Source organism: Schistocerca piceifrons, chromosome 3, assembly GCF_021461385.2.
Source record: "Schistocerca piceifrons isolate TAMUIC-IGC-003096 chromosome 3, iqSchPice1.1, whole genome shotgun sequence".
Classification (NCBI taxonomy): Eukaryota; Metazoa; Arthropoda; class Insecta; order Orthoptera; family Acrididae; genus Schistocerca; species Schistocerca piceifrons.
In genome coordinates this window covers 958,957,922-958,970,902 of record NC_060140.1, presented here as the reverse complement: position 1 = coordinate 958,970,902, position 12,981 = coordinate 958,957,922, and the positions used below count along the sequence as shown (strand labels likewise).

General features: G+C 39.6%; 1 protein-coding gene across 1 annotated transcript in view; it reads left to right on the top strand.

The window, feature by feature from the left end:
- Positions 1-12,981, top strand: part of LOC124787750 (dedicator of cytokinesis protein 1) — a 413,210-nt gene that overhangs the window by 355,429 nt on the left and 44,800 nt on the right. The window contains exon 31 of the mRNA XM_047254617.1: positions 9,363-9,597. Coding sequence (XP_047110573.1) covers positions 9,363-9,597 — 235 coding nt within the window. The remainder of the gene's footprint in view (positions 1-9,362; positions 9,598-12,981) is intronic.

The window sequence follows — 12,981 nt, the reverse complement described above, 5'->3', positions numbered from 1 at the left end:
TTGAGCAACATTGGAATTCTTAAAATGAAATGCATTTGGTCACAAACAATATGTGTAATTTTACATAGCTCTGTAATAGTGTATGTTAATGACGTACTTTCAGACTGCATTGCAAAACACACACACACACACACACACACCCTTGCATATGTGCATTGTACATTGTACTGGCTGGACACACAGTGCTGGGGATTGTGGTTTGGTAGGTGAACTGGATTGACGGCTCATACGGTAGCTGGAGGGAGAAAGAGGTGGGAAGCAGGGGGAGGAGTTGGAGACAAGCAACTAGTTGCTCAGAGGTAGATGGCAGGTACCAAAATAGAGACGTGTGATGGAAGGGCGGCAGATGCACAGAGCTAAGCATGTGACGTACAAGCACCACCAGCCGATGAGTTTGTTTGGGCACGATGGAGATAATGTAGAGATGTGGATTAGAAGGGAGTGGCAGGACAGGGCAAGGGGACTCTGTTAGGTGAAGGATGTGGGGACAGTGGATTAGTGGAGACTGAGGTCAGGAGGATTACAGGAGCAAAGATGTGTTGCAAGGATAACTCCCACCTATATAGTTTAGGAAAACTGAGGCTGGAAGGAAGAATCCTGATGCCATGGGGTGTGAAGTAGCCATTGAACTTGAGTATGTTGGTCTTAGCAGTGTGTTATGCCAGTGGGTGGTGAACTCTGTTCTTGGCCACAGTTTGGCAGTTGCCACTCATTATGGCAGACAGCTGGTTGGTCGTGCACACATAAAATGTTGTGCAGAAATTGCAGTAGAGCTGATATTTGAGGAAGTTGCTTTCACAGGTGGCCCTGCCTCCGATGGAATAGAATAAGCCAGTGGCAGGAATGGAGTAAGGCATGTCAGGTGGGTGAATTGGACAAATCTTGCACCTGGGTCTTCCATAAGGGCTGTGGTTCCTGTGGTAAGAGGTTAGGAGTGGGAGTGATGTAGGGAAGGGATGGATCAGAATGTTGTGTAGGTTGGGTGTGTGATAGGATACCATTTTGGTAGGAGAGAGAGAGAGAGAGAGAGAGAGAGAGAGAGAGAGAGATTCCAATTTATGCCAGGACCATAGACATGTACCTGGAAAGAAAAAAAAATTATTTTTTATTCGTATTAAATTATTTTGTTACTTCACTTTGTACAATTTTGAAACTATTGCACGGTCTAAGGTAATGAATTATTATTATGATCATATCTGAAATTTAATGTCTGCAATATAAAGTCCATGGTTTTTAATTTGTGGGGTTCTTCTATGGGGTGTGTATTAGCTCACTGGCCACACACTATGTGTCATACACATAGTTGATGTCTACTGTGTGGACAGTGCTAGGTGTGTGGGGGCATTTGGCTCCATGCTGTAGATTTTATTGTGTAGCTGCAGCAGCGGCAGCAGCAGCTTAGTCACTCTGTCTCTACACAGCTGCTCTCTGCATGGGGATGAAGCAAATATTTATATACGTTCACAATTCTCTGGCTTTCTTAGTGTGTCTTGCAAAATTTGTGTACTTACTTTAAATTGTAAATCTAATTGACTTAATCAGTGTAAAATAGTCACTATGGTAGGATGAAAACTATTATGTTACTTCCATGTAGGGAATTCTCATTCTACACACGTTTTCCTTTATGACACAACCCATCAGTGTGTGACACATGTGATACACAGCTATCTATTTGCCACATTTGAGGTGATTTTGGCCAATTTATACTGATTTAGCCAAACAGCTCCTACATTTTGGATGTCTTATTTGAGATCTTTTCATACTGCATCAATTAATAATTTACTATTTTTATTGTTGTTTTTTATTCATTTTAATACACCGTCTATACAGTAACTCAGGTGGTGTGCAAATGACTTCATTTCCAGGTGCAGTTAACTCAAACAACAACATCATTACCATGTAAAACAACTGTGTATCATTTGTTTTACATAGAACTTTTATAAAGAGAGTTGAAAAGGGTGTATAATATTTATTTGTGTAAGATAGTCGTCAACATTAGTCAGTTGCCTCCATTTCTTGGTAACAGCCTCTTCAATATGTTGCCATGCATTGCAGTCGTCGGATATTGACCAAAAGGTCTTCAAGTTATTGTGATTCTCCTGTTTATTTATTTTTGAGTTAGTCCAATGATTGTCTTCAACTGCTGTAAAGACAAAACACCAAAACTAGACTAGCTTTTTGAATTACAGTGTGCAATTTCTTTTCAGTGTGTTCATTGTGTATTATTTTAACCTTGTTATAACACTCATATCAATTATTGACCTCTAGACCTAGTGTCAAACTTACATTATGAAGTTCTTCCATTCATTGTTAACTGCATTAAAAGCAAATATTACAGTGATATCAGTAAAAATAAGGTGGAATGTGAACTGTGACATGTGATTTATTCATTTCGCTACATACAATTTCAAATCACTTGATTTGATATAAAGGAGATATTTCAATTTTTACAGTGAGAACATTTTAGAAGCAATACAAAAATTCACAGTGTTTTATATACATTTCTAGATGCAGCTACACAAATACTTACTATAGTTTTCAGTACACACAAAAAAAAAAAAAAAAAAAAAATACAAGGTCATTATAAATGTGTGAAGCAATTTCACAGATTTGCTGTAGCTATATTACTTGACATATTGTCACAGGGCTTTGCACCCACATAGAACAACTCAGTTCATTTGACATATTACACATGCTCCATATATGCCCTAATTCTGATTCTACAGATATCAAGTCAATAGTCAAGTTCTTTTCACATTTGGTGCATCATGTCCCTATCAGTCCATTCAAAAGCACTGTTCATGCAAGCTCACAATGGAGTTTGGGAGAGAGTGGAGATGATGACATGAATTTCTGATCATCAACCCCATCAATTGGTTTCTGAATTTCTTGTTTAAGAATTCTTGAACATCATAATGGAAATAGGGTGGAGCACCATCATGTTGGTAGATGAAGTTCATGCTGTTGGTTTCTAGTTGTGACATGAGCCAATTTGCCAGCATGTCCAGACACATGCCTCATGCCTTTTTGCGGAAGAAAATGGGACTGTAAACTTTAAGCTGTGAGACTGTGCAGAACATGTTGACTTTTGGTGAATCAAACCCATCCTCTTCCATAAGCTGTTGAAGCTGTGCCGAAAAGTCAAAGCTTCTGGCTTTGTCATTCGGAGTCGGAGCTTGTAGCAATTGCAAGTTATAAGGCTTTAGTTTCATTTGTTTCCTTACGATCTCCCAATGGTCATTGTGGTGTGTTCAACTCTCTGTTTCCTCTGTTCTTGGATTTCTGTGGGCTACGTGGGGCAACTCGCTTGTGCCTGGTCAACTGTTTTTTTCACTTACTGCAGGCTGACCCATTGATTTTCCATTGCAGAGTCATCCAGAAGCTTTAAACTGTGCATACCATTGTCAAATGGAGTTGGCAGTTGGTGGGTCTTTGTTGAGCCTATTTCTGAAGTGTCATTACATCGTTATGGCAGACTGATGTGGATGTATTCCAAGCACAGTATACACATTCTCAGCACCTGTCACTACCTTACATAACTGCTCACTGCTGCATTCTCTTGGCAGAAAACTCAAGTGTGGCTGCAACAATATGATACTTATGAGTTTTTCCATACGAGTGTTGAATTTTGTGATATGTCAGTTAAACTAGTTACAATGATTTTTTGAAATGGCTTCAGTTAGATCTTATAATTAAATGTTTCCCTGACACATTTAAGTCTCTCTATTATCTATGATAATGATCAAAGTGGAAGAAATGAATTAAAATTTGTGCCGTGGCTGGGACTCAAACCCGGGTCTTCTTGCTTGCTAGGCACAAATGCTAACCATTACATGACTGCAGTACAATGGTCAACATTGTTGCACGAACTACCCAAGTTGAGTGCCCTCCCCAACACAAACTTAAATTCATATCCTCTGCTTGTTTTCCCTTACATTGTCACTACTGCCAGGGCTCTCCTACATTGGAATAGCACCCCAGCATTGGACATAATGGGAAAGTCCTGTACCATAGAAGATTTTATCAATTATTGTAGATAATGAAGGGACTTGAATGTCTCAGGGAAACATTTAATTATAAGATCTCTTATGGTACAGGACTTTCCCATTACGTCCAGTGCTGGGGTGCTATTCCAATGTAGGAGAGCCCTGGCAGTAGTGACAATGTAAGGGAAAACAAGCAGAGGATATGAATTTAAGTTTGTGTTTGGGAGGGCACTCAACTTGGGTAGTTCATGCAACAATGTTGACCATTGTACTGTGGTGGTGTAATGGTTAGCATTTCTGCCTAGTAAGCAAGTTTACCTGGGTTCGAGTCCCAGGTGGAGCACAAATTTTAATTCATTTCTTCTGCTTCAATCATTACCGTGGCTTCAGGTATTTACTCTGTGTGTGGATGGGGGGGGGGGGGGATAATATTTTTAAATTTTTTAATGACAGTTGACAAAATTCTCATTGTTTGGCAACACACACATTCCTAATTGACCGATGACCAAGCAATTCCCCCCACCCCACCCCACCCCTCCTTCCACTTTAAATCCACCAACCAACCAACCTAATTATTTGCTGAATTTCCCCAGAATATTATACCATCTAAATAAGTGATTCAAAGTAGCAATGATAGATTATGTTTCTGGTGTCAATATTTGTGGCACATGACAAAATACCCATTGCAAATGGTAAGCTATTTAGTTTATTTAGTAAGTAATCAATGCATACTTTCCAGTTACATTTTTATAAAGACTGAGGCCCACGAACTTAACAAAGGTTGGTTTATATGGTATTCTGATCATTGCAAGTTATTTTTATTTTACTTGATTCTAACAATTTAGTTTCAGACTGCTTCGTTTTGGTTTTAGTTACATTTTGTTTAGCCAGTTTTGATGGCACCAAGATTCAAAGTTTTCTAAAAAAGTATTTTGACAGTTTCTGTAAAGTTTGGAAGGTAGGAGACGAGTACTGGCAGAAGTAAAGCTGTGAGTACCGGGCGTGAGTCGTGCTTTGGTAGCTCAGATGGTAGAGCACTTGCCCGCGAAAGGCAAAGGTCCCGAGTTCGAGTCTCGGTCAGGCACACAGTTTTAATCTTGTTGCATACGTTTCCAACTTCTGATTGAGTTTGCATCCCAATATTGAAAGATGGCAGGGGTTCAGTGATGATTCAGGCAACCATATCATGGTATTCTGAGGGCCCTGTGGTTACTCTAAGGTTGCATTACTGCCAAAGATTATGTGAGTGTTTTGGCTGATTTGGTCCATCCCATGATAGAAAGTGTGTGCCCCACTGGTGATGCTGTGTTAGGAGATGATAGAGCTCCTATTCACACAGCTCACATCGTCTGGTACAGGTTTTATGAGCACTGTAATAAATTGTCACAGTCCCCTGGCCACCGCAAGCATCATATAATAATATTATTAAGCCTTTGTAGGCTACTTTAAAGAGAAGGGTGTGTGATCACTATCCACTTTCATCATTGTTATTTGAAATTACCACTATTTTGCATGAATAATGGTATAAGATTTCCTTGAAAACCATACAGGACATGTATTTATCCATTCTGAGATGACTGGAAGCTATTTTGAATGCCAGAGGTTTTCCTACAGTGTATTAGCTGTGGTAATGTGTTGTGTTTTTGATGTTTCCATATTTTTGTCCACCTCGTGTGTGTGTGTGTGTGTGTGTGTGTGTGTGTGTGTGTGTGTGTGTGTGTGTGTGTGTGAAGTCGTGTATATTATCTGTTTGTTTATATCAAAAATAAACAGTCTACAACACAAGTAACTCAACTTCACTAAGGAAAAAATAAAAATTTGCTACAAATGTTGACAGCTGCAAAACAGAATTTGACAACCTAAGAACACTGATGGTAACTTCTGTTAAGACTTCTACATCTATGCCTATACTGTGCAAGTCACCTTACAGTGTGTAGTATACTAGTGTCACTTCCCTCTTTTCCTGTTGATGTCACATATAGTTTTCAGGGAGAATGATTACTGCTACGCCTCCATTTCTGATTTTATCGCCATGGTCTTAGACCGTACTGTGATGCAGAATGCCTCTCTTGTAGTGTCTGCCGCTGGAGTTGGCCGAGCATCTCCACAACCTTTTCACACTTCCTAAGTGAAACTGTAATGAAACACACTGCTGGTCTTCGGAACTTCTCTATTACCTGTATCAGTCCTATCTGATACAAATCCCAGACTGGCGAGCTATATTAAAGTATTGGTTGATCGTAACTGAAACAACAGTATTGGTCTACAGTAGTGTACATGGAAGAACATAAACAACAATAATCTTTTATTGCCTGAAAGTATTTATAATGGTCTGCCAATGATTTTTACAGTATTAATTTGCACCATTATCTGTTGTTAAACCTTTCAGGTAGGTAAATGGCATGCAGTTCATTATTTTTGTTCTTTATGTTTTAGTGATTAGGGCTTGCGCTACTGTTAAACAGATACTAAATCGGCTCCTATGTCCTACTGAATATTTCACACTGTTATATATCAGCATTACACTAATTTGTTTGGTTTTAACTGAAAAATCACACTTAAATTGCTGAAGATGCAGTTGAAAGAGGCAAGACATCAGAGCTTCAACTGAAGATATGCTAGTTGGCAGGTGAACAATGAATCTTCATGCAATGAAGTGATGCTGGAGGGAAAATAGTTAACTTGAGGGGTGTGAATAAAAATTTGAAATGATTGTCAGAAGGAGAGTACTTCTTTAAAGTCAGTACCGCCATTAGACTGTTTTTTATTTGCAGTGTTACATTTACACGATCATGATTTCAGCTTAAAATGCCATTATCAAGTGTTTTAATGTTATGTAGTGTCTAAGATGGCATACTGTCGTATTTAAAATACGCTGTTAGTCACGTTATCTAAGGGTCAGTATTTTACCAGAAATATTTTGGTGTACATGGCCACTCCTCCATTCTGCAAAGAGCTCCTTGAAAAATATCCAGCTATTCTGTAACACAGAATCCATTTCAAACTTTCCTTCCTTTCCAGTATTGGAATTCATGCACACATTTTTATTCTTCAGTTTAATATTCTTTTTCAGCTCTAGTAATGTGGGATTTGCATTTAATTATTCTTCTGATGTTTGCCATATAGCTTCCTGTGAGAAGCTGAGCTGTGAACTAACCATGCTAGGGGCTTCAAAGGACTGTGCTAGAAAGCTTCTACAAAGTTTACCACCTGCCGATGGTATTCGATATTACTCAAAAATTCTTGAGGAAATGGTGAATGCACTGCACACTCTGAATATGAGTGTGGAACTTTCAGAGGAATCATTGTATAGGAAGATGAGTTGAAGCTCATTAAATGTTATTTTCAAAAGATTTGCTTTTAAAGTTGAAATTTCATATTCCCATCCCTAATGTCATTGCTCAGTTTGTCCTGGGTGTACCACAGAAGGAGGAATGCACAACCAGATTTCTGCATGGAATTTAATACTACACTTCTTAACACTGTTAAACAAAGATTGTGCCTTTTGTAATTCTGTCTGAAATCAATGGTGAACAGTGAAAATGTTTTGTGAATCAAAGAATATTATGTAACTGCGTGATCAGCAGGTTGATGGCCACACAAAGGCCCTGGGTTCAATTCCTGGTACTGCCAGGGATTTTACCTTGGTGTTAGAACTGGAACAGGGTCCATTCAGTCATGTTACCAGTTGACAAACTACTTGAATGAAAAGTAATGACTCCGAGGGTGGAAAGCCGACAATGGTCGGGAGAGTGGGCACTGACCCTGTGCCCCTCTACATCACATCAGAATTACGTAATACGCAGAAGATGACACAGCAACCGGTAGGCATCGTGTAGGCCCAGAGAGTGATCATGGAGTTAAGTTTTTATTCAATCCAAGAAATTCTGCATAGCCTGTTTTGAAAAATTGTGTATATTAACTACTGCTTTTTAGCTATTTAATCATCAAAGATATTTCAATAACCTAATTATTCATACTTCCAACCAATAACTATTTTCACAAAATTATTATGAAGGTGGTAACAGTCTGCAAAAAACTATTAGGTGATTATTTTGGTATAAAATGTAAGCTGTCAATTATTCAGGAATACGCATTTTCAATAATTTGTCATCAGTTGTGGAAAGCTTACCTACAGTTTAAGAAAAATGTGAAGTTTTTCTCAGCAGCAAACTCTTGCTGCTCAGTGAAACTAAGCAGTGTATGTATTACTAATGATGTCACATAATGTGTGTGTTATTCAAAATTAGATTTCAGCTCATTGTCAGTCCAGTAACATGATCTGATTATGTAATCATGGTAAGTTCTTTTCAGTTGACAGTGGATGGTTACAATAGCATAAGAATTATTTTATGTACTTTACTGTGCAAGTATTTGTTTTGACAATTATTGTTTAACTTTATATATGAAAACTGTATTAAATTCCTCTGATTTGTTTCAAAGCCTGACTTTGTGGAATAAACAAAGTACCTAACCTAATCAAATCTTGCAGGCTATAGATGATTTTATTATTTCTGTTTAGTAGTTTCCATAATGGTTGTTCCATCAGCTCATCATAGTTCCTGTAAGCAGAATCTTTGTACATGATTAGCAAGCATGCTATATCTACATATAAGAATGTGACTGCTTATAAATAATTTCTTACTCTCTGCAGTGCGCTTCACTGTTTATGTAAGCCAGTTCATATGAAATTTTGCTTGAGATTACTAATGAAAATAATAATTTACAATAATCCAGTTAATGTGCTGTTGTCAGTCTTAATCAATGAAAAGAGAAGGCTGTGCTTAATTAGTATAATTTTCCTGTCACATTCTAGAACCCTTTATTGTAACTTCAGCTAATGTGTTACAGATGTCATGAATTTGTCATTACACTATAAATCATTACAGATAATTTATTTATTGGTATTATGTACTGATTCTTCACCTTGTATAAAAGGGGTAGCCTTAATTATGTAGTGGACCATCATTGATGTAGAAGAAATTGTGTTCACAAATTAATTACTTGCCCATATTCGTATTTAAACACATGTGACAAAATTAAGGATAAATGTGTTGTCGTGCATAACATTTCTTTGAATAAAATAGTCAAGTACTATCTAGATGGTGGAAAAATTACAGATTTACGTGAGATGTAGAATATATTCAACAACTTAGCAATTTAGTAGCAAGTTACTAATTGTTGAACGAGGTATACACTGAAAATATGTAAGTGGCGCATTACTGGTATGTGCTGCTTCCTAGACTTATGGCTTATTCTTGAGCAAAATTAAGTGAAATATGGTTATTAAATGAATAAAAATATATTTTATGTAAAAAGAAGAAGTTTCAGAATGAACAATAATTATAAAGTTGCAACCCAATTTTGTTTACACAGATCAACAAGCATGCATCAACCAGCTAGTAAGACGCCTGTAACATCTCCCACAATTGGTGGTCCAATATTTGCCAAAGCTTCAGGTGGGACTTTGAAAAGCAAAAAAGATAAAGGGAAAGATAAACGTCGGGCTAGCAATAAAGCAGAGAAGCGTGAATCAGCAAGTCAATGGTACACATCGGAACTGGATACTGTTAGTAACAGGACTACACCAGTTTTTGAATTGCATCAGGAGGTAATTCAGACATATGTAAGCATTTTTTATCTACTTTACCTCACAGAGGGAAGATGTTGGCATATAACATTCATATGTGTGCCTTTTCTTCTGTGTTGGTGTGCTGGAATCTCTGCAGTATTGTCCCTTTTTATGCTTTTTTTTTTCCTGTTTGGTCGGTATATGATGTATTTGTGCTGAAAGCATTCATTCATTTTAATCTACACAGATTATAACTAATCTTCCTGCAATTGTTGTTCTGTGTGTGTGAAGTAACTTAAATACGTTGCTTTATTCATTGTTCCAGCTAACATACATTATCACAGTGTATGGTTTACCTTCATTACATGTCTTCAGTGTGTTGGTTGCTTCTTGTCCATGAATAACAGTTTTGTGGTTTTCAACATAAATTACATAAAATACCCATAGAAATTAATCCATTCTTGACAAGTAACTTTTACTTTGAATAAATGCTTGGTGGAATTCTTACAATGTCAGATTTGTCCATTTTGAGCCTCAGTGACTTACTGCATCATCAGTGTAAGGAGATTGGATTTCAGTAGGACATTAGGTAGTGCTGAATTATGTCATGGTGACTTCGTAAAGCATGGAACTTCTGTATGCTACCAGGTATTATGCCAGTATCTGTGACTGAAGAACAATGGTAGTGATGCTGATTCTGTTAGATGGTGGGCGACTAAATTGCTTTGTTTGTTACCTTTCAGCATCAGACACCCATTTCCATGCACCACTAACGATGTAGCCACTGTCAAGCTCAAAGGTCTTGTTACATAATATGATCTCAAAAGCTTATCACCAAAATTTGCAATAATGCTAATAGCAGTTGCTGCACTTTGTGACAACCAAATTATTCATCCAATTTTAGATGCTATTTTCTTGTAGCGATAAAGCTGTGAACGTGTATCTACACTCCTGGAAATGGAAAAAAGAACACATTGACACCGGTGTGTCAGACCCACCATACTTGCTCCGGACACTGCGAGAGGGCTGTACAAGCAATGATCACACGCACGGCACAGCGGACACACCAGGAACCGCGGTGTTGGCCGTCGAATGGCGCTAGCTGCGCAGCATTTGTGCACCGCCGCCGTCAGTGTCAGCCAGTTTGCCGTGGCATACGGAGCTCCATCGCAGTCTTTAACACTGGTAGCATGCCGCGACAGCGTGGACGTGAACCGTATGTGCAGTTGACGGACTTTGAGCGAGGGCGTATAGTGGGCATGCGGGAGGCCGGGTGGACGTACCGCCGAATTGCTCAACACGTGGGGTGTGAGGTCTCCACAGTACATCGATGTTGTCGCCAGTGGTCGGCGGAAGGTGCACGTGCCCGTCGACCTGGGACCAGACCGCAGCGACGCACGGATGCACGCCAAGACCGTAGGATCCTACGCAGTGCCGTAGGGGACCGCACCGCCACTTCCCAGCAAATTAGGGACACTGTTGCTCCTGGGGTATCGGCGAGGACCATTCGCAACCGTTTCCATGAAGCTGGGCTACAGTCCCGCACACCGTTAGGCCGTCTTCTGCTCACGCCCCAACATTGTGCAGCCCGCCTCCAGTGGTGTCGCGACAGGCGTGAATGGAGGGACAAATGGAGACGTGTCGTCTTCAGTGATGAGAGTCGCTTCTGCCTTGGTGCCAATGATGGTCGTATGCGTGTTTGGCGCCGTGCAGGTGAGCGCCACAATCAGGACTGCATACGACCGAGGCACACAGGGCCAACACCCGGCATCATGGTGTGGGGAGCGATCTCCTACACTGGCCGTACACCACTGGTGATCGTCGAGGGGACACTGAATAGTGCACGGTACATCCAAACCGTCATCGAACCCATCGTTCTACCATTCCTAGACCGGCAAGGGAACTTGCTGTGCCAACAGGACAGTGCACGTCCGCATGTATCCCGTGCCACCCAACGTGCTCTAGAAGGTGTAAGTCAACTACCCTGGCCAGCAAGATCTCCGGATCTGTCCCCCATTGAGCATGTTTGAGACTGGATGAAGCGTCGTCTCACGCGGTCTGCACGTCCAGCACGAACGCTGGTCCAACTGAGGAGCCAGGTGGAAATGGCATGGCAAGGACTACATCCAGCATCTCTACGATCGTCTCCATGGGAGAATAGCAGCCTGCATTGCTGCGAAAGGTACACTGTACACTGTACTAGTGCCGACATTGTGCATGCTCTGTTGCCTGTGTCTATGTGCCTGTGGTTCTGTCAGTGTGATCATGTGATGTATCTGACCCCAGGAATGTGTCAATAAAGTTTCCCCTTCCTGGGACAATGAATTCACGGTGTTCTTATTTCAATTTCCAGGAGTGTATGTGTTAGTGTGATTTCCTAATATATATGTCAAGTTATGGCAAGAAATGTGAAGTGCTTCACAAGCAAGTGAGAGGGATTATTTACCACATATATAACTTTTTCAAATGTGAATTTGAAAGCAGAACTACTACTGTGTTTATTTGAAGACACAACAACAGACTGCAGAATCCTGTGGTGTAAGCAAGAGAACTGTAGAGAGGATTGTAAACAAAAGTGTCAGAGCTATAGAAACCTCCAGAAACATTGGTTGCATGTAGCCTGGAAACCACCAGAATCACAAGAAACCTGTAACACAAATTGATGATTTTGACAACAATATTTTAAAATGGTCCATGTCTGAAAATAAATAAATGACAAATATCCAACATCACAAAAACTTGTTACAATTTAGCATGAGAAAATTGGCTCCGAAAGTAGTGCTATGTCAGTGCAAAGAATTTTAGAAGGCATTGGCTTCAAATATGTTGAGAAGAGAGAGATATTAATTGAAAGAAGTGAGATAGATGCAGAACAAACCACATACCTTATAAAGATGCACAATAAAGAGGAGCAGGTAGTTCCAACAGTGTATTACCATGATGAAACATGGGTGAATCAGAATCATACCAGAAATACCTGCTGGAAAAAGAGTGTTGGTACTGGTGGTTCGAAAGTTCCCATAACGAAAGGTTCTCGGATAATTATTCTGCATGCTTGCTCTTCTTCTGGTTTTGTTCCTGAGAGCAAACTTGTATTTTATTAGTTTGTGACTCCCATTTAGAAATGGATACTATCAATTTCAAGGAGTGGCCCACTGAACAGTTCTTGCTTCAAAGGTAGTCATGTGATGTATCATTCCAGTTATCATTCAGACATTACAGAGAAAACACCAAGTACAAACAGCAGGAAAGCGGATATTGGCTTAAAAATAAAAATATTCCATTCAGTATAAACCAGACTCATGCCAAACTCCTTCAGCTCATTTATTCATACAAGTTATGTGACAGAATGTACAATCTTCACTTCTTGCACGTGAATGTGGTCACACAGTTTTGCATGTATTCACACATTTCTGTCAGTAT